The following is a 27,596-nucleotide window of genomic DNA, read 5'->3' on the forward strand; positions in this document are numbered from 1 at the left end:
ACTGATTTGTGTGCCAAATAGTTTGTACTATAATTAGCTGCAATTTTCATCAATCCAGCTGGGTTTTTTTAATGCAAGAAGAAATGCTTACTGTACCAAAAATCTTGGTTATTTTGAATGCAGTGATGAGAAAACAAATAGATACCACAAGCAGTTTTGTTAGGAAAATAAGAAGGTAATTCTAAGTTATACAAACTGTATGAAAAGTTTAAATAGTAGTAAGTCTTTACACTCAACTGAGGAGGATTAATTCTGTCATTTGCAAGGTGAGGAGGGACTATATACAGTGCCTTCACTTTCCCCAAATACTGCTAGCTGTGGAGCTTGCTTAATAATTAACCTATGAATATGCCTCACACTTTAAAATTGATTCTTATTTGCATAAGGCTGACATAGTACTTTTCCTCTCCAAGAGATGTAACTATGTACTAATAACGGTGCCATTAAATACTTTGTGGACTGGAGACAAAGTTTAATAAGCTGCAGAGGTAAAGTTTGAAAAGCAGTAAAGAAACTTAAATGGACACAAACTTCCAGTTAAATTTGTCATTTTTTAATTAAAAAAAAGAGACAACTGTTTAAAACCATATTTCAAGCTGAAGACATGAGTTTATTGAATGTCTGAGACATTTGCATTTAAATACAGTTTAAAAAAAAAAAACCACCACCAGTACATCTTGAAAAGTTTACTATACAAGAGTCTCCAATATTCTTACAACACAGTTTACAAAAAAGAAAATACTACATCTAAATATGAAGGTTATGTTCCACTTAAAATATGCACAATTGGATAATTACTTCGTAAATTGTTGTAAGTCAAAGTGAGAACACACTTGATTTCCATGTAAACTTCCCTCCTATTTAAAAGATCTGCTCAGGCAAGAAAATAATTGGTTTCTAGTAAACAAAATAGCTAATCTATGGCGTTAGCTGTGTCTTTTAACATTGAATACACATCTGGGCTATGGAAATTCCCTTAAGAAGTACATAAATAGCTGTACAATGTTTTTTAAGTCTGCTTTCCGCAAACTATGCCTATTTTTCCTGGTAAACTTAAGTAAATGACTAACTACTACTAGTTTTAATAGATTTGTCAACAAGTGTAGCAGTGTTAAAGAGTACTGAAAGCAACTTAATTTATTCAAATTTCATGCATCTTTTGGCTTGCAGTAGGATTTTTTTGGTACAAATTAGTTTTATAAGAGGAAAGGAAACTCATGCTTGGAGATATAGTTGTATACCAGCAGTTATGTAGTTTCTGTTTAAAATTCCTTTGGAGGACAGAAATGGATAATACCACACTTCTATTAACAGCAGCTAAAATATAATCTTTGTATTAATTCTTTTACCCATTAAAACACTTCAAAGAGATTATAATTAACAGTAGGAAATAAAAGTATTTAAGTACCATAACTGAGAAATAGCTCATATTAATCATATTCAATAATAGTACTCAAGCTTTAAAATCTGAAATTTCCTTAAAAAACACAAATAAAAATTAGTTTAATAACTCCACTGTAGATTCATGGAAAGCAGAGCCTGCTTTTCCTAATTTAGCCTACTAGATGTGGTCTATTAGTACTTCAATAAAATGATGTCAAGCATCACTCTGAGCAGAATTTGAAGCATTCAGAGCTTTCAAAAATGGCCAGAGTTTGTTTTTATTTATTTAATCCAAACCCTGCTGATAAACAGTACAACTAATCATAACAAAATTAAGGTCATTTGCAGTTTGCAATTAAATACAGCAGAGCCAATCCTGAATTAGAACTGTCACCTACCACATCCCTTTAAAAATTGATTCTTTCATAATTCTCAATGAAAATTTTAAGAGATTGTTCATCTTCCTTGCCTGTCAGGCAAATTGCTATTTGTGCAAATTTAAATACAGTACATTGACCTTAATGTAACAGTGGACAGACAGTGAATGAAGAAACATTCAACAAATCTGCTGCACAGTAAGCCTTTTTCAGAGTGCAGAGTACATCTACAATAAAGTGCTTCTCTTAATAAGTTATATTGATAATAGTATAGATGTTTAACTAGTTTTAAAGCTCAAGTTGCTTAGTAAATAGTTTAATCTCCCTGTAACTCCCCAGTCCCGCAAGGCACATTAAAAACACAAGCAAAGCACTAACTGTGAAGGATTAAGCTACAATAAAAAGTTCAAAGTGGTAGTAAACTATTGACTAGGCTTGTAAACAGTATCATCCCATTGAATCTCAAGGTTTATGCATTATTGAAGTGAGTTTCTGTGGAAGCAGCTTTTGAAATCCAGATTTAACAATCAAGACAGTTTTCTTGATGATATGCTACTGTGCCCTTAGTATTTTGATGTGGAATCCCACTTCTTTTGTCACTTGCATGAAAACAGATGTCACATTTGATGCATTTAAGCTTCTAGACTTCACTTACAGTTAACACAACAGATTACTGGCTGATTTAGATCTATTTAGGTTTTTGTGTGTTTGTTTTTTGTTGTTTTTTTTTTTTAAATGCATGTGAAGTTCACCTCTACTGTTCAAGCTTACAATGAAGTTATGCTCAGTACTCTTTAAGAGAAGGTTTTGGTTATGCTAAAACATAGCTGGGCTGTTTTGTGGAAGCCGTAATTTTGACTTACTTCATACTAATTTTGACTTCATAGAAGTAATTAGCTTCTGTAAAACTAAAATAGCAGGTAGAATCAAATTAAGTAATTTATTTCTTCAGGTTCATTTAAGACCAACTTTTAGAAGCTTCTTTAGAAAAGAAGTTACGAACAAAGTACATCACCACAAGTGATCTCCTGTATAAAATACTGACATGGGACTCACTTAATCATACTTCCAAAAATGTTTCACGCTACTTAAAAAGCAAATAATTCCACTAACATAAGGTAGAGCTTACAAAAACAGTCCGAGTGCTCACACAAGGTATACATAGCTAAACATTGTCTTCATACCACAGAAGATGAAGCTCTATGAGCAAGAGACATTCCATTACTTATCAAAAAAGATTGCATTGAGTTCATTTTGGCTTTCACAACTCTTGCAACAGAGCAAACAAAAGCCGAAGTATCAACACCAGATCTCCAAGTTTTCCTCGGTTGTCATTCTAGTCTAGCGTTTTATCACCACCTGCTCATATGCTCCAGATCCTGCTCTGAAATAATGTTTGAAAGAAGTTAGTTCCATTCCAATTTAAATGGAAGCTAAACAGCAAGTATCACAGATCAGCAAGTTTGCTGTTTAAAAAACCCCAACCAACCAACCCCTCAAAAAAAACCCCAATAAAAAAATCCCCAACCGAACAGCTAGTACCAGAACAGCTAAATGTGAAGGGTAGAAAATGCATAATTACCATGCCACTGAGTAAACCTACAGTTTAATGCGTTAAAGCATTTTGTGTTATACTACAGTCAAAATGAAGAATGATAAATAATGTTTTCTGAAAAAGAAGCTACTGTTAGACTTCTCCATAGTTCCTTAAACACTATCTTTTGGGTACCTCTCCCACCCCAGTTCTATCATATGCAGCTAATACTTTTTATGTACATTTATATGTAAATAGTTAAATCTCTCTAAAAAAACCCCAGTAAGTTATAGTCTTATTACATTAAGGTAAGGAAGATAAATGTCTTCCAGTCTTTTGTTCACGTTGAATTGTAGACACACAGTTAAAAACCGTTTCACCTCCCACACAGAGCATAGTGGGTTGTTGTACATGGCAAATCGCAGTACTATGTCAAAAAGTAACAGGGAAAGCTCTGTCTTAGTGCAGTATTCTGCCTGGACTGTTCTGACAACTGAATTAGGACAGACTTCTGTATACTACTCTAGTGTGGTCTGTAACCATACACATTATCCTAGATAGAAACTAGTGTGCCCCGTTTGCAATTAAGCCAATGTATCTGGTTTAGAGAAGAAAAAAATATCTCTGGTTTTAGAACAACTACAGGAAGATAACCAGAAGCAGATTATCAAAGGAGAGAGTTTAGGGCTACAAATAGTTGAAAGATGAACAAACCACTGAAACAGGACTAGGGTAGCATATGGAAACAGAAGGAGTTGTGAGCAAAACTGAAGAAAATTAGGCCTGTTATCAGGAAGACATAAAAGATTGATACTGTAAAGGTGGATGTGTAAAAACCATAAGACTTCCTTCCAGCTCCAGAGGGTAATGTAGTAAGTGTATAGAGCTAAGATTTCAAACTGGTGCCTGTTTTCTTTGTCTATACAGAAACATTGCTCGTTTCTGAAAACTTTGGAACTGAGACTCTTCAGAACTTTCAAAAATTATAATGCTTACGGCTGACACATCAGTTTTATTTTGAAACTAACCTATGTATTTTCTTTTAAAATCTGACAACCTATTTCTTTTGGTGCCTTTTAATGATACAGAATAGAAAGATACAAAGATCAAGAATGTATATACAAAATAATTGCTGTATAAGATGCATTTTTGTTTCTTACTACCAATGGATTGGTTGTTCAGGCTACATACCTGTTAGGCAGACAATGGCTTCCAAAAGAAGTACTTCCACCAGGGCCCACAAATAATCTTAAGCCTTCTTCTAAAAAGCAAGAGAATTAACATATGTTAGCTGCCTTTAATGTTGCCCTGGCTAAAACTATGTCATTTTAAATCTAGCAGTTTTGTAACTGATACTTTCAGATGCAAATGTTTTAAGTAATAAAGAACCAAATGTCATATGGTGTAGGTTGAATGAACTCCTTTCCTCGTACATTTGCCGTGCTCTTTTCTTTTCAGGCTGAAAGTAATTCTCTGGTAAAGTTATCTGAGTCATGCAAGGGTCTTTTCAACTTCTGGGAGACAGGAAGAGGCAGAAAATCTCCTTATGATTACAAGCAACAGGGACTATGAAGAGAGTGGATTTTCCTAAGGCCTATATAATGTGCATCAGCTTTCCCTAACCCTCTTTAGGTATCTCCATACCTTCTGCACTTGAGTCTAAACTGAAGTCTTGACTCTGGAGTATTTTTTCAACTATGTCATCAGCATCAACTCTTGTAGCATCAACCCTCGTCAGCTGTGACTCCACAGAGTCTTGCTTTACAGGATGTCTGCAAAAATAAGTATATTTGGAGCTCTTAGAGGTGATATAGTAAATTATGTTTTACTTCTGCTAGATGAGGTTTTCAGGTTAAGTGTACCTGCAGTGTTTTTCTGATGGTGCATCTTTAACAGATGTATCAATATTAGCTTCGGTTACTTTTGGCTCAGTCTCTTCACATGGCTCTAGAATACTTCCAATTCCTGTTGAGGTACTACTCACTGAGGTGTTTCTCCTGTGACAGAGTTCAGACAGGCTGGATGATCTAGAGTGACATGTGCTATATCCTGTTGGGAAAGTGCAGAAGAGCTAGGTTAGGTATGTTGCTGATAGCCAAGGTCATTACTTATGTTTTACCATCCTGAAAGCACAACTTGTGTTTCTGCCTTCCTGAAAAGAGACTTCAAAAGCCTTATGAATGTGTGTGCGTACACCAACTAGGCCATTAATTCCCTTTGTTTTTTTGTATCTAGCACATGCTGTTTTCTTTTTGTTCTAAATAACTCTTGCTTCCTAACAAATACAATGACTTGGTGTCATTACTTCCCCTTCAGTTTTTAGAGCTAAGTAAGTCTCCATTTGTAAGCTACTTGTTTTTACACATGGAAGAGGTAAAAATCTCATTCAGTTATGTCAATTGGAGGGAGCTAAGGAAGAAAGCTGCCTAACATCTGAACAGACAATTCGTCATGCTTTTAAGAGGAGAAAAACGTTACCCTCCCCACACCTGAAACTCCTAGGAAAAAGCTTTCAACTTCAAACCATTTTTTAAAACATATAGTGTACTTATTTAAACATACTTATTTTCTACAGTGTAAAACTGTGAAAGTAAATAAACCTCAACAATTCATAGCAAAATTGTTAACAGGTACCTGACAGTTTTGACTGCTGACTTGCATAGCTTGATGTTCTGGAATGTCCACATGCACCAAGTTCATCTGGGACTGAGGCACTCTTTGATGAGATACCTGCAACACTTGCAAGTCAGATACTGCTGCTAAAGCCAGCTTTGTTATTACTTTGCCTGTAATCTGCATTAGACTCAAATGTCAGATTTCCCAGATGGATTAGGGACTTGACACTGGTTTTCTACAAACCCTTTGAGGATCGAAGTGCTGCAAAACCACTGTGTGTTAACGAATATGCATCTCTTAAAAAAAAAAAAAAAAAATCATAAAATGTTTCTGTCCGAGTAAGACAGAGAATACCATTGGGTTAGACAGATTTGTATGAAACGTATTTCTAGATTTGTCTACGCTGTAGACATTAAAGAGATTACTATGCTTTCGATAGTACCATAGTAGAATGGTGTGCCAGATGTTTTCTGGGTGAAAAAGTAACTGTGGTTAAGACAAGCTGTGTTTAGGGTAGAAATTAATAAGCTATGTAAAAGCCTGAAGCTTGTAAAAAGCCCCCAAAATCCAGCCTCCTCAAAAAAACCCAGCAAAACACCCCTAAATTTCAACCTGTAATAACCTGTATTTAGCGTTTTAATAGTATTTTTTTCTAATAGTTTAAATTTTAGAGTAACTACTTCAATTTTAAACAATACTTAGAACTGTTACCACTCAAAATTTACTCAGTTGTGCCTATCTCTATTATTCATAAGTTGAAAATCCAAAGCAAATCAAGATATTTGTTACAGAAAATGAGAGATTCTAAACATTAAAAAGGAGGCAAGCTATCCAACTTCTTTCTTTCCATTAAATAAACTGTTACAAAAGTAAAAAAGAGAGATACCACTGATGATATCTAGGAGAGTGTGTCAACAGATAACCAAATGTCCCTTTGTGGGCCAACTGACATCATCCATTTAAGATTTGGAGTATTTTGTACATCTCCTTTAAGCTATGAAGCCAGTTACAAAATAATTGAGAAATTAAGAGCATTTTATACCTGGTGTGCCCAAATGTACTACTTTTAAGTTTTCTCCGCCTTTTCTGTCTTCATGCAAAGATTCTGATTCTCCAGCAATTGCTATAGACGTTGCTGTGGAAGGAGGCCTGTAAGAAAAAAGTGGTTAAGATTTGCTGTACTTTTACTGTAATCCCTCCAAATTGATCAGCACAGATTTATCTTTTCAAGTAAGTTGTTGTAATTCATACTGTGGTTCAAATTAATAGGCTTGTAACTTTTTTTTCTGAAAACATGCTGCCCAGCCCCCTGTTAAAAAGGAAAAAAAAAGGGGGGGTGGGGGGGTGGTTTGCTATTGAGCTTCAGGACATTTTACAGAATTCCTCTGTTCAGCCCTCAGTCCTTCAGGGTCCTGGGGATCCTTGGAAAGGCTTTTCCTTTTTTGATGATTGCTGCAGTAATATATGTTTATTTTGAAGTTCTTAATTATTTTTTTACATTTATGCACCACAGTGTAATTTACCTGCTAAGAATCTATGTAATTCAGTACTTCATGGAATACATGACAAGATGGTAAATTAAAAAAACAAAAAAACACAAAACCACACAATGACGGTTGGCCTGCTTGGCTTGTGCACTGTGATGTACTCCTGGCTTTGTTCCATCTCTGTTGCAGTATATGAGGAGATTCTGGGCTGATAAGCCTCCCACTCCTAACAAAGGGGCCTATGTAACCATCTCCATGTATTCCCCTCTGAATTCTACCTCCTGTAAGTTAAAAAAAGCATAGTGTATGACATAATTTAAATTTGGTTCAATATTAAAAAAGCTTTTAATAAAGCTTAAATGCTTGTTTCAGTTTATATCAAGACCTAAAGGGATATTTTATTAAAATTAATAAACCTCTAAGTTGTGCTTGCTAGCGTAAAAGAAACTAATTAGAAAATGACAAAGTGAAAGTAATCTTCTCTTACAAGCTAATACAACTAAAATACATTTTAATATGTTACCTACAGATTTTTTAATGCTTGGTTATTTTTGACTTTGGGAACAGACTGTTGGTCTGCACACAAAATTTAGATTTCACATATTCAATAAACTAGTCACTGTATGTACAGTAACATATCTCCTCTTATGTTACATTTGAAAGAGAGAGAAAGAGAAAAAACACTTCTGGAAATATAATGCTTGTGTGACTTAACAGCCTAACATACTTGAAAGCAAGAACTAAATCCTTTCAGAGATGTCACCCCAGATCAAACATCAAGCCTTCTAGGCTTCTTCATAAAATATGTAGCTGATTCCAGATTGCGAAATTGTTTTAAGGTTTATTTTTCCTGCTACAAATAGCATCTGGATTAGATAAATTTTTTGTGCTGTTTGTGTTGAAAGTTTATGTTCCAGGAAATGGTTATATCATCAGTTTGGAAGCAAATGCCAAGTCTGAATAATTTCAGTTAGAGATTTTTTCCTAAGGAGCCAGAAAACTATTTAGGTACTAATTTCAACTACTTTGGTACCAGCTAGTAAAGAACAGAAATACATTGTTTTGTTAGTATACAAGACTAACGAAAAATTGTTTATCAGTACCAGTGATGTATTTGTTACTAGGCCTGACTCAAAGTAAATCAAGAGGTGCTAAATATGGATATAGAAAAGCTTTGCCCAGTCAAACAAATTCAGATAATACCCTCTCACTCTTTATTCAGTAAGCACAAGATGAGATTTCACAGTGTTCTATTCTTCTTTTTGAAGGTTAGAAGAGAGGAGAAAGGGCCTTTAGTGGTGCAAGGGGACATAGAAGAGTTGCTGTGGTGAATCATCTGAGCTAGAATGGTGCAGGCAACATTCTCAGATCTCCTCAGAAGCAATGGTAAGGATACAGCCACAGCAGTAATGCACAAAGTCTCTAATCGCTACAGAAAACAGAGCTCAATTGTCCTAGTTAGACCAGAACCTGCCTCAAACCAGCTAAAACCTACAAATCATAAGTTACTTCAGACTTATACCTCAGGCTGAGTTAGGAGATCAGTGCTGCTTTTCTTGGAGCTGCAGCCTCATTTCTCTTTAGACACAATCTTACTTGTTTTTGTTTTTTAAATAAATCTTTAAAAATAATCTGAGACTTCTGAATAAAATGTGTAACAGCACATTTTCCAAACACAAATATTAGTCAGTTCACCCTGTATATACATAATAATAATTATATTTATATGAGCTTGCCGCAGGAACAGTTTCCTTTAAGTGTTTCTTCGATTATTTTATTTTTTAATTACAGATATACAGGCTAGTATTCTTTGCTTGAAAATATACTAAGTATTTAACAGCAAGGAGAACTATGATACTTCTACTGGTATTTTTGCCATGTTAACCATTATTCAGCCACCATCCTGCTTGTTTGTGCTTTTTTTTTTTTTTTTCTAATATTGTTGCCAGATTGGAGAGATTTATAAACACAAATTAGAAGTGTCATTCTGAACATGGGATGTATAATCAAAACACTATACCAGACAGATTTTTTTGTAAACTTACATTTTAAAGCATGGGTCTCCAGACATTAGCTGCATGTTGATCAAAACCTACACATTAAGAAAACAAAACTCATTGTAAGAAAAAAAACAGAATTGGTCTGTGATACATAGTCATGTCACTAAATTATACTTGCCACAAATCTTACATTTAAGTAAAATAAAACGGAATCATCACATACGGAAATAAACTCACTTATGCAAAAATCTACACATTTTTTCTGAGTACACATGCAAACAACACAAAATAGCATTTAAAGTAACATAGTTGCAGGTACAAGATTCTGCAAAAGATAAATAGATCAAGAAGAATCTTGAAATCCTTAATAGTTAAGATGGCTTCAAGGGAAAAATAGAGAGACAGGAAATTTAAAAGACTAATAAGCAAACAGAATATTGTTTTACAACAGTAGATGCTGAAGTATGTTCTTTGCTGAGAGTGTTTAGCAAACTGCTAGCATACAAGAAGTGGTTGTGCTAACATCAGAGATAAAGTAAAACCACAAAAAGGTAAATAATGCCATAGGACAACAATGCATTGAGAAGGCTTGTTAGCTGGGTCAAAGTTATGAATTAAAAGTTTTCTGGACAAAGTCTGTGACTATCTTAAATCAGAAAGTGCATGCCTAAATGATATACTCAATAGTATAAGAAATTAATCCTAGTGTCTTGGTGGGAAAAGAAATTTTTTAAAAATTTACTTGTACCATTCTTTATGTAATTATTTTCAGGTTTATGCAGCTTATTCAATTTTTAAAGCCCCTGGACTAATGGGAGAGAACTGCAGGGTAAGTTTCTTCCAACAATGCTCACCAATTGTTATATTGATTACTATCAAATAGAAAAGGGAAAGTTCTAGGAGTCATGGAGGTGTTGAAGCTGGCTTATACATAAATAAGCCTATTAAAAGATTCACTCTTCAAAGAGCTGCTCAAGAAGTTGCCCAATCTTAACGGTATAATTGCTAAATTTATATGAATATATTAACTTTTTCATCATGCTTCCCCATTCCATTTTTCAATTCTTGTCAGAATAGGAATACCTTTTGAAAACTTTTCTTTTACAGCTATCCAGACTGCATGGATTTTAATGATTCGCTCTAAACAATGCTGATTTTACTTTAAATAGTTCTCCTTCAAGAAAGAGGTTCAGCAAATATGTTTTAAATTTCATTAAGTGCTTAATAATAACACTTGCTCTCTGCTTTATTAGTTTAAATATGATAAAGGAAACAAATTACTTTGAGAATGGAGTTATCCTGTCTTGTATTTTTGGTATCATAACCTTCCAGTAAACAGCGACGAGTGGTATTTCCCGATCCAGCAAATTCTGCTAGGTTTAGATCTGCAAATCCCAGCTGTTAAGAGAAAATTACAAAGTTAGTAGTAAGCATATTACTAAATGAAGATACTTGCTATATGCACAGTATTGAGTGCCACTCAACAGCAGTTTCTCAAATATGAATAAGAGGATGCCCGTTAAAGGGAGCGGCCCAAGGCAAAAAGGAGAAAAGACTTTGAGTGTCAAATTCTGCACAGCTCTATTTTCAGTTAAAAAGGAAAGTCTCAAGACAGAAAAAGGACAAGGAGAGTTTTCTTTATATTTAAAAGTAAATGCATGCAGAAGGGTTTACTTTTATCAACCCTTTCAACATACTAAAATGAATGAAAAAACATTCTGGTGGTATAATATTATTATATACTATTGAACACACTGATCGAGAGTTCCAACACCACTGTGTCACTATAATGCACATAATGAAATCATGAGGATCAGAGTTCTATTCTGGAATTACTTTAAAAGGTCATAAAATGACAAGAAAGAAAAGCTAATTCATAGGCAAAATTAGATACATTTCAATTTACCTTTGCATATGCCTTTCCTCCTTTTAACTCCTAGAAAAAAAGACATGCCATTAAGCCATTAAAGATACTGACTGGGGTTTTTTGTTTGGTTTGATTTTTTTAGAAAAGCAAATAATAATCTTCGTTTTAAAATAGCTCAACACACATTTGCTAGGCTGTACTGCTGTCATTTAGAACTTAGTATTAGTGATTTCCTCAGCACAGGCCAGCAGGAGACTGTCATCTTGTGGAGGTGAAAAGGGGTGAGTGCTTGATGCTGACCAGCATTTGGTTCTTGCAAAGCGTAGCCCCACAGGTAGGAAGTGCTGCATACAAAATTCTGGTACTTAGCACAGTTCAAGGCTTATAAGTTTACTGCTGCTTGCTAGAAGTATCTATTAAGGGCTAACTTTATAAAGGCTGATGAGCAATTCCTTTGCTGTCCTGCTGGAATAAATGTTATTTTCAATAAGAACATAAAAACCCATGAATTAGTCAAGCTAACGTAATTAATAAGATTACTGTGAAATTTTGACTAGAAGAATGCCTGACATGGTGGCAGCTAAAATTTGCTTTATGAAGTTTATCAGACATTTAAAAATTAAACCAAAACAAATGGAGAAAGGAAAGAGGAGAGGAGAGAAAAAGAATTACCTTCCGTACAGACACCCTGCAAATGCAAGTATCCAGAATCCCTGTTGTGGCACTGGCACTGATTTTACACATAAATAGGAACTTTTTCTTCCAGCGTACACAGTTTGCCTGTACTACCTCCCTGCAAATAGAGGACATATGCTTAGTATCAGTTGTGTATACATTCAGGACCATAAACCGCAATAGGACAGCCATGTGCTTTTTGCAAATGAATGAGACCGTGATTTCTACGGTTTGCCTCAGGAGAGTGAAGTCTTCCTGACCTTGAGCCGCCAGACACCATCTTCCAAGCCGCTGAGCTTTGGACTGTGCTCAAGATACCGTCTTTGGCAAGTAGTTTTTCAATCCAGGGAAAGGGAGCAATCACACAAACAGAACTAGGCAAATTTGAGACGTGGAAAAGTAGAAAGGAGATGATGTAAAATAACCAGATACAAAGTAATGCACTTGGGGCAAACAAGAATTTCAGCTACCTACTGGGAACTTGCCATTTGAGAGCAAAGTAAGACGACTAATATCTGAGTGGGTTTGTTCATTACAGGAGGATGACAACCTGACAGTGTGATGCAGCTGAGAAAAATGAAAAACAGAATACTTTCAGCTAGATTGTCATTATATAAGGCTCAAACAGAACGCTGTTATTCTGTTATTCTGTTTGGGTAACCCTGATTGAGCAAGAGCAGACTCCAAAAGGAACAGGTACAGGGAGAACAATAGAAAACTCTCGTATCTTATAAGAAAAGAACACATATAATAAAAATACACTAGTGATTCAAACACTTTAGAGACCAAATAACTTTAAGTCAAATGGAAAGTGGTTAGGACCAAAATAAGGCATAATCAAACAGCCATTTAAAACTGAAAATTACAAGGTCTTAAACCACAGAGCAAGTTTCTAGAACAGCCTTCAAATAAGAGAAATAGGCGTAAAAAAAAAATCTTACTGTAGTTAAAACCAAGGTTGGGCAGCTTGTCAATAACAGGCGATACAAGGACTGTGATTCTGAGGGACCTGCCTCAATGATCAAAAGCTCTTTTCTAGTCCCACATTTCTAAACTCAGAACTTGGAACTGTGGAGAAACTGTGATGATTTCTTCTACTGCACTAATCATTCAAGTACAGTCTTCACATAGTAAAGCAATATTTGGCCTTTTCTTTCTCTTAAATTTTTCTAATACATACATTCCTATGTTTTATATTAACTTCTTACAGCAGCTTATTATTAAAGATCCAGTTTGACATCTTTAACGGAGGTAGAATTCTATAGTTCCACATCAGTTGGAGTCAAAAGTTTGTCATACCTATGGAGAAACAATGAATCGCAAGGCTCACACAAAAGCTCCAATTTGCTGTGCTGGTGAGACTGCCAAATACAGCCCTCTCTAGTAGTGTGACTTCCTAAGGTAGGAATAAACTAGCCTGCCTAAAATGAGTCAGTTTAACGACCACAACAGACTAACGGATTCTGATGATACAACACTGAGTCATATTCAAGCATGTGACCTAAAAGGAACAGGCTCTGTACACCACAATCTACCTTTTATCTATTATGTTTTGTGCTTTGGAAAAAAAAAAATCCCAAAATGCCAGTATATGAGTTATTTAAATCCAAAATAGAACCAGAATTCAAAAAAGGCAAATTACAAATAGTTACATCCTCTACTGGAAACAGGCTCGAGCAATAAGTCATCAAGTAAAATACAGCCTTACAGGGATATTTGATAAGTGCTAACATTTGTTAGAAGGCCTTGGAATAACTCTTGTAGCACTTCTGTGATAGTTGCTCAACTCTCAGGTAAATAGTCAACTGGATGTCCCCTGTCCAGCAGAACACAGCTATCCAAGTGCATGGGTACCTGGGTCTGCATATTTGCGGGTTTCATACACTGTGCTTAAAGATAACACAACTCCTGAGAACACTCTGTCTTTCTGCAGATCACAGTGGTCTAGTCTTACGCAGAATAACTTAAAAATAAATTCTGGAGATTTCATTTCAAGTTCTTTTTTTCTTTTCCTAAGTAACATTTTAAGCTTATGCTGAAAAAAAAAAAATAAAAGACCCTCTCCTCTCTTAAAAAAAACACCGTATCAGAAACAGTTTTATCACAAGCAGGAAAAAAGGAGAAAAGCCTTTTCCATGAGCTGTCTATCTACAAATTTTTGCTTCAGATATTGAAAGGATATTTATGTCACTACCTTAAGTAATTAAATTCACTGTAGTACTCTAATCCTTCTGTCAGCAGTTCTATCAGGATAGATTGAGAATGCTAGAAACTGGTGAAACAATACTCACGTCCTCTTGTGAGCACCAGAAGCAACAGGCCTCCATTGATACTGAAAGACAATAGGCTTGTTCAGGGCCACAAGCCTGCTGGTAGTTACCCTAACTTTCAGGAGCTTGTTAGGCTAAAAAGGCTGAGTGGGAATGTGAACTCAGATGCAGATTAACTAAGTGATATGGTTCAAGATTTTCTTTCACTAAAAATGTCACATTTTGTCACACTGGTAGTATTCCTCCTACGAAAGTCCCAAACATGTAGACGCAAAATATCACAGAATTGGATTTTATATCTAGCATAGAGTAAGAATCTTAGTTTTAACATACCAATATAATTAAAAAAACTCTACATTAAAAGGACAATTAAAAATGCTGTTGCCTAAAGTAATTATTGTAGCTGGCTGTCTGCTTCACTGGACTTTAAAGAATCTTACCAGAAATATTGCAGCCTTTCAATATTTAAAGGGGGCTTATAAGAAAGATGGGGACAGACTTTTTAGCAGGGCCTGTTGCAATAGGCCAAGGGGTAATGGTTTTAAACCAAAAGAAGGTAGATTTAGACTACATATAAGGAAGAAATTTTTTACAATAAGGATGGTGAAACACTGGAACAGGTTGCCCAGGGAGGTGGTAGATACCTCATCCCTGGAAACATTCAAGATCAGGGTGGACTGGACAGGGCTCTGAGCAACCTGATCTAGTTGAAGATGTCCCTGCTTACTGCAGGGAGGCTGGACTAGATGACCTTTAAAGGTCCCTTCCAACCAAAACTATTCTATGATTTATGGTACCTAATCAGTGCTAAAATGCATGCAATTATACAAACCTTTATTAAGTTTCAAACGCAAGAATTCTTAATCTTTCACCTTAACCTCCTCCTGCATTCTATCTCTAGTTTCAGATCAAGGCATTTCAGCTATGGGCATGAATCCGCAGGGAGCCTGCATTTGCACATTACTATGCATCCAATAATATCCGCAAAACAATTCCAGCCTCGACTGTCCTTTTGGAAAATAGAAGCAATGTAGATTTTCTCCTATTCATTATAAGGCTATAAAACAATGCTACAAGACTAAAAGCCTTCACTTGTCATCCATAAAGGTTAGAAAATCCCTTCTCATAGCATCTGCTCATCATACAAGTAGGACAGTTGTCATCACCCTTACCACCCTTCCCTTTTCCCCAGGATACCATTGGGACTACCAGTAACAGAACCACTTCTCCTCCTATTCATCATTTTGCTATGCACTTCTCCTCCTATTCATCATTTTGCTATGCTCTTGTGGTGTTTTTACATCTCTAACATTTCTAGTTCTTAAGTAATAATACTTTTTCCTACAAAAAATGTTTCTGTAAACTCATAAGGTCAAAATAATGTGCCAAAATCTTTGTACAACTCAGTATTATGGTTCAGGTTATCTTTCTGCTTCTCGGAACAGCCTTCTACCTCTACAGCAAACTGCAGTCAAAGTAGCTTTACATAGTACAGTTATATAATATTCCACATATCACTAACATTATAGTAAAAGATAATTTATTGAGCATTAAATGTAGTGGTTTTGCTTGTAAATACAAGATAAATGTAGATAACATCTGCTTGAGAAATGTAAGTGTCCTTAAAACCTTTAAGGATGTTGAAATAAATTCAAAATATCAATACTACTATATGTATATCGTTGTTAAAGTAAGGAAGAAAGTACAAAACCACTACACTTTTGGAAGACTCAATCCACTCATATCACAGGTCAGGATTTATTCAGGCAAATAATTTAATAAACATTAAATAGAATGATCAGGTTTTTAAGTACTCTTTTAAACAAGAAAGTAAAAGTTACAGTAAAAATGCCTCAGTTATAGATACTGATACTCTAATTCTTGTAAAAATGAAATCAAGTAAAACCTGGAATATGCCTTCCTCCTCATAAGAATGTCAAGAAAATATCATTAGTTTATTTCACTGGCACATTGTTTTAAAAACCAAGATATGTGAAACAATATGTAAACAATTTGTATGTACAATTTGTACACTATCTGCAAAAATCTCCAACCAACTGCTCCCCCCCTCCCCACCGCTGAACAGTCCTTTTAATTCCATTATATAAAGAAAAAAATTACATATTTTAATGAAGGTAATTTTTGTGTGAAGAAAAGCACCAGCAAGTTATTCACTTCGTGCTGAAAAAAAAAAAAAAGTAATCAAATAAAGAGAACATTTAACTTTAAAATCTAAGTTTATAAGATTCTTAGTTCAAGTGCAAGGCCTTTAGAAAATAAACATTTATATTGATTCGTTACTATGGAAATGAACCCAGATAACTTCTTGGCAAGTGTGCCTATGCTACAGGGCATGCTGGAGAAAGCTTTCCGTTATGAGTCAGTTTCCTATGAGCCTCACAGTCACTTTACCACATGCAAAGCAAAACCAGTTGTTTTATGAATCAAAATATATCTTGGCTACTAAGATACATTCAAATACGTACTCGGCTGTGGTGCTTTGGTATAACAACGAATACTGTCAGTAAGACCTAGCCAAGAATAAATTGAATAGATAGATATTTTAAAATAAATTGATTCCAAAGTATAGTTTAAGTTACCATCAGTTCAACAAATTAACTGGTTTTTCTTCAGAGGAAAAATTTCACATTGACTAAATTTCAAATGCAAGATTTCAGCTGTAGACAAGTCTTTCTGTATGTATTTTATGTACACTACACAACTGCAGTTTAGAGTGATGAATGAAAGTCGTGGTTTTTCTCTTCTGATCCACAAAGAGACAATCAACCAGAAAACCAACACAAAAAAACCCAAAACAATAAATCCTAATCTAATCAATTTGTCCTAATTTGTTAACAAGTGATGGGCTTTTTTTTTTTTTTTTGGAAGGTGTTTATGACCAGCAGATTGTTTGTTCATTTCCACATGGATAACGGATATGAATAATGGCTTGTTTCAGCCAATAGCCATAAATACAAAAATAAATCACTCTTAAGGACTTTAAGTGTCATGGGAAAAATCCCACCTTGCCAAATGGAAAAGCTTTAGCAGGAGAGGCTTAGAGGCTTATTTCTAAGCTTAGAAGCTTAGAAATAAAAAAGCCAAAACTCCTTGTGGGCATTTACCAAAATGCCGTGTTCTGAGAAAATTCAAGTTTATTCAAGTTTATATTTTAATTATTCTAGACAGCCAGTTATAACATTTAGCAATATGCAGATGATTATGTTAAAAGGATTATTTTTCTAGTGAATTATTTTAGAATCATTGGTCACCAAAAAACCAAAAAGTTGGGAGCATTTGCTTTTAGTTTAAAGACGCCATTCAATCTTTGTATCAAACTACTTTCACGTGAAACGACATCTAGAAATACTTTTGGAATTAATTGGGTCGGTACGCTTCTTTATGTTAAAGAAATGGGTGTTTGCTTAGACATCTTACAGCTTTTGTACAGAACATGAGTCACCTACTCACTATAAATACCTCAAAAAAATAGCTCTTTCACTCCATGTGGTAAATGGGAATATTATTGTTATAATTACTATTTTTTTAAAGCTGGTAGTTTGATGGGAGGGTTGCTTTGGACTTTTAAGAATTGTTGAGGCCAGATTCTTTAAAAGTCGAAAGTACAATGAATGAAATGCCTTTAGAAGAGTTATCTCTGAGGAAATGCAACTTTTTCAATATTGCCTAAGTTTGGCTTGCCTTTTAGGGGAAAACGTATCATGTTGATGAGACAGCCCAACAGAAGCAAGGCTGCTGTAGCTCCTCTCCCCAGATCCAACCAGTAGCAAGGCTGAAGATGCATTCCCGGTAAGCACCCGCACACACCACACATACACAGCCGGCCACGCAGATCGCAGACACACAGAGCACTCGCAGAGACGGCCAGCGCCAGCAGCTTCACCACACGCCCCTCTGTAGATGAACAGGGCAGAGGTCTGCTAGCAGTATCCACACCACCTACTTGACACTTAGTCTGGCTTGATCCCTGGTAGCATTTACACACTTGCACACCTGCACTCGCTCCAGGTGCTGGCACCACAGGCACACAGCTCTCTGACTCCTGGTCCCGCCCTGGTGGCTGGCACTTGGTTTCACTCATCTGGTCTCTGGTTGATGACAGCCAAGTGCTCTGGCCCACCATCCCAGGCCAGTTGCTGGCACAATGGACCCACAGTCCCACTCCCGTGGCTGGCACTTAAGTCCACTCATTCAGGTCTCTCCTGTTGCTGGCACCGCAGACAGCTGGGCCCTGCGATGCAGAGTCTTGACTCCAGTTGCTGTCACTCAGAGTCCCCCCTCCCTATACACACTGAGCAGAGAGCCCTTCACTGAGGAAAGAATTAGAAAGTAGTTTAATACGAAGATACACCAGACTGCACTGATTAGGAACAGACGTGGCCAGACAAATGTACTATCCAGCAAACTATTTATATCTAACTGGCCCTTTTATCTTTTTACTCTCTCATTTTCCCCCACACTTGTTCCTCCCCAAATCACCTAAATTCATCCCTTCCTCTACCTTTAGTTCTCCCCTAAATATCCCATAATAAACCTCTTCCCCTGCATCCCATGATATGTCTCACAGTACTATGCAGCAATTCCCTTCAGTCCAAGAGGTGCTTTAGTGTTAGCTCAACATGATGGCTTTCCTGCCTGGACAACACAGCTGAGGCTGTCCTGGGACAGCCGTGGGAGGGGCCCGGACAGGGTGCCCCCTTGTCTAAATCCATAACTTCAGTTCCCCACCTGCCTCTGTGTCCCTGGGCTTGGGTAGATGGACCTTTTATGGGCTGATGGCTCCTGTGGCAGGCCTGGGAATAGCTGAGGCAGGGTATTTTCTTACCCCTCCACCCTCCCCTGCCTTTGTTTCCTGCACTTGTTTGTGGGTATGCGCATGAACTTTTATCACCTAACCTAACAGCTTCCTTTGATCAACCCTTGGCTGAGTAAACTTACTACAGTTAGCCCTGTCCTTCTGATACAGTTTAGTAGATTGGATTAACACAGTTATTTTGAGTGTAGGAAATAGTCTTTTATAATGGGAACAATGTCCCATTCATTTATATATAAAATATATATACACACACTTTATATATATATAAAACCAAACATCTTTCTTCTGCAGAACTCCACAGCACCTAACAAAGAATGCCAATGTCATGATCCCACCTTGCAGAGACAGGAATTAAGGCATTAGCCTATAATCTAACAGTTTATCAGCCACACTTTCAGTGCGCTCAGTGGTTCAGGTACTTCACAGTAAGATTTGACCTCTCCTAGGCTATCTTGAGCGTTAGGAAGGTATTGGATATAGAGTTCTCAATTATATTAGGGAACACATAATGGTTTGGCATGCAAGAGACAAATACCCTCTTGTACCCCTCTTACCCAAAATCTACTTCCATTTCAAATTTGTGCATTGAAACCGCAACCTCACAGTTGAAGGAGAGATACAGGTACCCATGGCTGTCTTACCGGTCCACTTTCAAGCAAAAAACTGCATCTCCCAAGATCTGCCAAGTAGCTTGGAATTTGTAAAGCGTTAAGATCCTCAGAAGAAAATGTACTACTCAGAAATGTAGTCTTCTTGCTTGGTTTAGATCCGTGCAGCTGAAGCATCAAATCATGTGATTTACTCATGTCTTTTAATATCTCTACTATGCACACAAAAATATAAACAATATCACCCAATAAAAAGATCCTTTACTTCAAAATTAAACTAAAAGCCTTTCTGCTAAGTTGATAATGGAAGTAGAAACAAACACCAATAGACAAACACAGAATGAACACAGGTGTTTTAAAGCAAGTAAGAAGAGATCTAGCACCAACACCAGTACCAATTTTATTTAAATGTATTCTATGCATGTAATACACATAACACACATACTGCCCATGCATGTACCAATTACAACCTCATCATCTTTAAAGAACTATGAGCTACAAAGGAGAAAAAAAATATTCAATATAACTTTTCAAATGCCAAGATTGCTTTAAATTGTTGTTTGATAACCAGAATGCTAAATTTAGTCTTTATATAGAAAGATGCATCTCTTCAAGTCAGAGCATGATCTCCAAAGAATACATTGTAGTAGCAAAGTCAGGCAAAGCTTCCATTTTTTTCTTATATTCAGGAAGAAATAGTTTACTTTTCCTTTAATATTCTGTGTTTCCTCCATGCCTGAGTCATATAAGAAGGTATGTTCTCTCCAACAAAAACATTTTTTCCTAAGCACTGCAAAAAAAACAAACTCACTCAGTCATTTACAAACAGAGCTTCAATGTTTCACAAATTTCAGCACTAAGCAAACCAGCAAACAGCTGGCTCTGCAGGAAGAGCTCCACTTGTTTACAGTGCACAAATTCCCAGTTACTTTGCTGTTAGTACATGCAAAACTTTAACAGAGCAATAATTTTCTAGCCACATTTTTACTCATGATAAACAGGTTAAATTTTTAACTAGCAACATTTCATGTCATGTTCATTTCCTATAAAATATGTATAAGCTGACCATCACATGGAAATAAAGCTGCTTTGGAATACTCTTACTTATGGAAAACTGCTGGTTACAGGCAAATGCAGAGACCTAAAAGGGAATTAGCACTGTGAAGGACAACTTGCATTCGCAAGTCTGTAGCCAGCAGTTCAGAGGAAGTGATTGTTCCCCTCTGTTGAACACTGGTGAGGCTGTATCTTAGCACTGCATCCATTTTTGGGCCCCTCTCAGTAGAAGTAAGACACTGATAAACTGAAGCAAGTCCAGGGAGTGCGAGATAAGGGTCTGGAGTCAGGGATGAGGATGATGAAGCACCTGATGCTGGAGAAGTTGGGAACATGGGATTTTTACAATCTGAAGGAGACGAAAGAAGATCTAATTACTATCTTCAGCCACCTCTATTGAGTTAGAGAGAAGATGGACTCAGGTGTTTCTTAGTCAGGGGCAGAGAAAGGAAACAAGCAATTCCAATAAAATAAGGGAAAAAAACATTCACAATAAAAGTGGTGAAGCAGAGGAGGGGCACGTTGTCTACAAAGACTGGAATCCCCATTCTTACAGATTTTCTAAAGTTGACAGGACAAAGCTCTGAGCTTCCTGATCTAATTGAAGTTAGTCTTGCTTTGAGCAGGAAGTTGGACTACGTGATTTCTAGCACTCCTCTCCAAGAAATAGTCCTTAAAATATGAAGGCAATCAGGTGCTATGGTCCTTGCAAATGGCAAGTTTATGACAGCAAAATACGGTGCTCCTTGTACTCTGCTGGGGCCAGGGAGGGTAAAACAAACCCCACACTCCTCCTTTTTAACAGATACCTGTCGTGCATCTCTTTTCAGGAACTTTTTCCTGAAAAGCTGGCTGTTGCTCTCTTTTACTAGTATTTTCAGTAACAAAAGTCTCACAAGAATGAGCCCTTTGCATATCTGCAATAACTAGTTACATCCCATGTAAAACGCAGTCTATATAAACATTTTTCTTCCCTCCTACTGTAGCCCAAAGATGACTCTCTTCAGATCTGATTTTCTTTACTCCTTTGATTGTTTGATTTTCCTCCAATCTATTTCAGAGATTTGATTTCTTCATCCTGCTTATTTCCACACTGTTAGTCTTCCACCTTCATACATGAACTCTCCCAATAATATTTTAGCCCTAGTTTCTTCCCCTTCAGCCCTCTCCAGAATATCCACACCAACCCTTGTACATCACATTACCTTTCTCAAGCATATTCTCTAAATCTGTTGACTAAATCCATTTCATTGTAACTATTAATGAAAGGCTGAAGAGGTGCAAAGAAACTACATTTAAAAAAAGAAAAGTTATAATTTGTGTAGCGAACTTCCCCTTCTTAGCTCTTCCTCTTACAGAGGAGGACAGGTCCTGGAAGCTGCTCAACCAACAGTCTCTTCACAACTGAGAAAACACTAAGTGGACATTCAGGAATCTGAAAAGAGCAGCTACAAAATGGCATGCCAAGATTTTTATCCTATTGCCGATTTGCCTCACAGCACTTGAAAATTTATTTTGTTTCAGTATATCCAACTGCAAATCCAGTTACAGCTGAAAAGCTGTTAGAAATGGCATCCATTACATGCTTTGAAGCCTGTCAAGAGGATTCATACATCGTGCAGGAAGATTAGAGTGACAGGGACAGTAATTCCATGTGACAGGTATGTTTTCTAACAGGTACTTTTGTTTAAAAACATAAAGCCGGTTAAGCTGTGTTACTGTCAGGATAAATTTTCCCTTTTAATAGCAGCAACAGGAAAAACAATGGTTAAAAAGCCATTTGAAGAGTCCAGTGAGGCAGAAAATGTACTTGCTGGTGTCACAAAAACCGGACATAGTTTTAGGCACTTGGGAAGGAGGTAGCCAAGCATCACTAGAAGTAAGAAGTACTTATTATCTGGAAGATGAGAAATCAATTTCTACAAAAGACAATTACATCCTCTAGCTTGTATCTATTAAGAACGAGAATATATTCATGCAAGTAATGCAAGATCTCTGAGACTGCCTCTCAGGACTCAAGAGCATGATGTACGTTAAAAAACACTTCCCTGGAATCTGTTGGAGAATAAAATGTTTTGATGAAACAGTTATAGTTCTCAGCTGCCCCTAATCTCTATCTGAGATTACACAGATACCCATCACAATCAGCTTATTTGCTTTGAATGTTGTTTTGTAAAAGAATGAAGAGAGAAACATCAGCAGTCTGAAGTGTCAGAGAACAGATCTCAAAAGCAGGGAGGAATATGACCAAACTGAAGACTGCAGTTCTAAGAACTCACCAACCAAGAAACCCTTTTGAGCTATGTGCAGGTGGAAGTCAAGCTAAAAATGTAACTACCAGGCTTACAGCTACTGTAGCCTAAAATCTATACAGTACAGTGTTAGAAGTACACCCTTAGGAAGTAAGATCTGTCCAAAACTTCTTTAATTTCCTCATATCCCATCTGTTCTTTTGCTGCTGGTTGAGCCTATGAGCAGTTATCTACTCTAGGGGCCCGTCAATTATTTCTTCAGCCTATTAAAATGAGGGCAGTTGCACACAGCCTATACTTTCAATATATTTATGTCTGCATTAGACTAGCCTTGGATACATATGCTTAGTATCTAGTCAAGTCTATACCTTACAATGGTATTTTTCTGTTCAAAATATTCAGAGATGTAATATCTGCCCTGGAATAATCTTCTGTCCTTTCACGGTGCAATAGACATTATGTGCAGAATATTTTATGACCAGGCAGTGTACGGGTACGTAGTATCCTGGAATGTGCACAAGTATCCAGAATTAATGTATCTATCTGATTTCAAAGGTAGATCTCTATTCTCATCAGCCCAGGGAAATTAGAAATGTAGAAAGATGCCTTTCCACTCCACGTAGGAAGCCAGGCTTAAGCTAGAAAGTTTTCTAAATGAAAATGAGGTTTATTAGCATAACTTTGCATACATCCACAGCCTATTTGCTGAAAACGCACTCTTTGTTATAAAATCTAAAAATACTATTGTAAAGATACAGAAGTCATATTAGAAAGCAATTTCAAAAAGGAGAGGGCAGAAATTACATTGTGTGGCTGACTGGCAGTTTACTAAAACAAACAAACAAAACCTCCTTCCTTCTACAACTTCTTTCAAGGCTTCCCATGTTGTAGAGTCAAAGCTTACAACCCATTCATTCTCCCTGGAATTCCAGGGTCCTGTTCTTGCACACACACTCAAACATTCTCCCCAGGTTTAAACATTGCTACTACTTGACTGTTCAATGTCCTGTGATCAAAATATTATTTGACAGTGGCAGATTACTTTACAAAGTTGAATATTTCACCAGGTAATTAAGCATTTAGCATTATAATACAGAACTTTCTTTCCCTACAATAAGTATTCACAAATATGCATAGGGAAGTTTGAAATAGAAGTTTTCAAATTGAATTTCTAAAAAACTACATACAAACACACACAAAAAAGTGATGTGTAAACAATTAATATGGTTGTAACTTATAAACAAACCAGATCACTATGAACTGCACTACACAAGCTGGTTTTATCTGGTCACAGAATTTCTACACGCTTCAGGCACACATCTGTGTCCTGTGTCAGCCAGAAAAGTAGGTGGACTCTGACAACGAGCCTCCAATAAGATGGACAATGGCTTCATAACGTATTTCTTAGATATCTCTTTCTCAGTAAAGATCTAAGAAGTGAAAAAAATATTTTTCAGTTGCTTAAACTTTTATCTGTCTTGGTTCTGTCCCACTCCAGTGTTCCGAGGGATGATGTAAGTATCACATTGCTTGCAGGATCAGGGCTTTAATCATTCATATGGCACCATCCACACAGGGCTGAAAAGAAGACTGTGACAACCTGTTTCCATTACAACTCACTACATATAAGCCTTTATTCCAATGCTGCTGGACTGTTTTAACGACATTTCTTTATCAAGGAGTGAGCTTCGGACAGAAAATGCTAATAATTTTAGGCTGGTTTATAGCCTGTTGATATGACTGCTTTTTTTGTTTGTTTGTTTTAAGGCAAGAGGCAGCAGGGTATTGGTTTGTTTCAGTACCAACTTGAGAACTTAATTCTCAATAACTTCTCCCCCAAAAAATTATAGTTTACTAGACTTCAGTCAGTAACAAAAGTTAAAGCTATTAGGAAGACATGGTCAGTTTTTCCATGTATTATATAGTATTTGAAATGAGTTTGTATATTACTTTCTGAAACTAATGGAGTTCTTCAAGCTTCTAACACTACAAAGATTGCTACTTTAAGGATACTACTGCCGACTCACACTGAAACTGATAACTGCATGCAGCTAGAAGATGATGGCCATTAAAGTTTGCAACTGACAAGTTTTGAAATGCTGCCACTCTCATGTTAATTTCTTTCTTATTTATTCAGACCTTTGCTGAATCACCACTGTGAAAATCCATCTGTTAATTGTTAAGCCAAGAGCAAAGGCACTCCCTAAATTGGCAGTGAAGGATCACTGCAGAGGAATTCTTTACCTTCCCACCAGCATACCTCAACACTTCTCAGTCCACCAGGAATGGACCAGTTACGCTCACAGGGACTGTGATATACCAGCGTATGTTTCACTGCTGTTCTTACTTTTAAGTCATACCATCAGAAAAATAAAATCGAAGAATTTCAAAGCTTTTTTGACTCCAACACAATACTTCAACACAATTCTTTACCTCGTCACACTTCCTACATACACATGCTACCTCCTGTCTTGCATATTTTGCTCTAATATACTGTTCACATTCATAAAGATCTGCATGTATGCTTTCAAGCTTTTAATTTTAGCACCATAAACAGGGAAAAAAGGCTAAGATCACAATAATGTATCAAAAACATCAGCTCAGCTGAAATCAACTACTTTAAAATAGAGATACTGTCTAGGAGACATATGTCAGCCTGCAAAAATGACTTCAGGGCAGTAACGGCTGGCTGCATTAGGACAGCAATGGCACATTAGTGTGTAAAATCATGATTACCATCATCATCTATTACTCATGAAGAAGTCGCTCACAAGAAAAACGTTGAAGAGACATGAAATGAGAACAGAACACTGATGAGTTGAAGACCCTCCGACCGTACAGAAGAAAAATTAATCTTCAATTATACATGCTAGTATAACAGAATGGTTAAATAAGGAGGTTTTAGGCTGAAGTTCCATTTTTATGCTCTTTATTTTCCTTGATTAATTCTGTTTACAGAATCAAAAGGAGATAATTTAGCAAGCTCTGTAACATCAGTATTTTAATAAGAAAATAACCGAATATTCATAGATTTGTTACTGATTTCTGTCTGCTCCCAGAATTCTATGAGACATTTTTCAGTAAATCCTTTTTGTAATAACATTAAAGTAATCTAATAACCCATTCAACATGAACAAGTGTAATGGGAGGGCAGTCTCCTCCTTCCAGACCTGAAGCCACAGCACACCCTTCCCATTGACAAGGTTCTGCCTCTGCCTGGTACCTGGAAAAAATTAATCCACTTGCACTCTGTTTACCCATTGCTACCAGCGGATCAGGAAGCCACTGTCACAGCAGATGACAGCTCTGTTGCTGAGGCACAAAAGAAGAAAATGGAAAAAAAAAAAAGAAAAAGGGCACCTGTCTACTGCTGCACTTGCACTGCAGAAGTCAGTAACGCATATAACCTGAACATGTGGAGGAAATGAAAGGACTTTTCCGTGAAACTCTTTAACTCTCTACGTAAACATCCACAGAACGACACACAGCGAGTCAGTGTCCAACAGAATAAAACATTAAGGTCACAAATCTCTCTCATTCACAGGGGACAGCTCTGACTTCAGACTTGGTGGCAAGAAGCGTCTTCCCCTCCCGTTACCCATACAGTCAGCAGGCTTTATAGCTCGAGGCGTCGTGGCACAAGCGACCGGTTTCTCTGGGACAGCCCTCATCCACTCACGGATTCATTCCCCTGTTACTCAGTGTTGAAGAGCCTCGATGTTTGTTTTAAACCGCTCGGACTTCCGGCAGCGAGCAGCCGCGCAGACGAGGAGCCTACAGGTGCTCCCACACCTGCTCTATCGCCCCTGATACGAACGCGGGCGGGGTATCGTATCACGGGCCGTGCCACGGGAGCTTGGAACGTCCGTGCCCGCTTCCCCTCCCGAGGGGAAAGGCGAGCAGCACGCCCGGCCGACCAGCGGCAGCTGCACCAGGGGAGCCGGCGGAGCCCCCGACCTCCGCCCCGGCCCTGCCCCGTGCGGGCGGCCGCCGAGCGAACCCGAGGAGCGGGCGCCGGGGGCCGCGGAGGCGCCGGCCGCCCTGGCCTCGGAGGGACGCGGCTCTGCGGAGGCGCGGGCTGGAGCGGAGCCCGTCGGAGAGCGGCGGCCGGGGCTCCCTGCGAGGGGCAGCGGGCGCCGCGGCAGCCGCTCGGCTCGCGAGCCCCGGAGGCACCTACCGGGAGGACTCCCCGCTGAAGCTGCCCCCGTCCAGCAGCCGCACCTTGCAGAAGAGGATGCCGTTCACGAAGGGCACGGAGGACAGCTCGTCCAGCTCCAGCTCCACGCGGAACTTGAACTTCTTCTTCTTCATCATGATGAAGGCCATGGGCCGGGGGCTCCCCGGGGGCCGCCCCCACGCCCGCTCAGTGCCGCGCGGCAGCTCCCCTCCGCGCCGACCGCCCCGCTCCGCTCCCATGCCCGGAGCGAGGGCGGCACCGCCGGGCCGGGCCGGAGCGCCGGCCGCTCCCAGCGCAGCCCGTGCCGGCCGCGGCGCCTCCCGGCCAGCGCTTACATGGCAGCCGGCGCCTCCCTTTCAAACCCGCCCGCCTCCGCTCCGCCCGCTGCCGGTAACGGCTGGCGGCGGGGCGCGGCCGCCGGGCGCTGGCACTGCCAAGCGCCGGCCGTTACTGTGCA

General features: G+C 38.0%; 1 protein-coding gene across 1 annotated transcript; it reads right to left on the reverse strand.

Annotated features, from left to right (window-relative positions):
- Positions 1-828: 828 nt before the first annotated feature.
- EEIG2 (EEIG family member 2) lies at positions 829-27,378 on the reverse strand. The gene is made up of 11 exons (XM_086617439.1): positions 27,140-27,378; positions 11,937-12,057; positions 11,304-11,333; positions 10,679-10,795; positions 9,443-9,489; positions 6,953-7,059; positions 5,929-6,024; positions 5,157-5,343; positions 4,939-5,066; positions 4,486-4,555; positions 829-3,144 (listed from the first exon to the last, which is right to left on the reverse strand). The coding sequence occupies exons 1-11, from the start codon at positions 27,376-27,378 to the stop codon at positions 3,102-3,104; spliced, it is 1,185 nt and encodes a 394-aa protein (XP_086473565.1). The 3' UTR covers positions 829-3,101.
- Between the last annotated feature and the right edge of the window lie 218 nt (positions 27,379-27,596).

Source organism: Tauraco erythrolophus, chromosome 10 (genome assembly GCF_009769465.1).
Source record: "Tauraco erythrolophus isolate bTauEry1 chromosome 10, bTauEry1.pri, whole genome shotgun sequence".
Taxonomy (NCBI): domain Eukaryota; kingdom Metazoa; phylum Chordata; class Aves; order Musophagiformes; family Musophagidae; genus Tauraco; species Tauraco erythrolophus.

Bases quoted from the DNA above. Each gene is read 5' to 3' on its own strand.
- EEIG2 (XM_086617439.1), bottom strand. From the start codon at position 27,378: ATGGGAGCGGAGCGGGGCGGTCGGCGCGGAGGGGAGCTGCCGCGCGGC. The intron at 12,058-27,139 runs GTAGGTGCCTCC...CTCTATTTGCAG, and splicing joins TTCAGCGGGGAGTCCTCCCG to GGAGGTAGTACAGGCAAACT. The intron at 4,556-4,938 runs GTATGGAGATAC...CTTGCTTTTTAG, and splicing joins TTTAGACTCAAGTGCAGAAG to AAGAAGGCTTAAGATTATTT.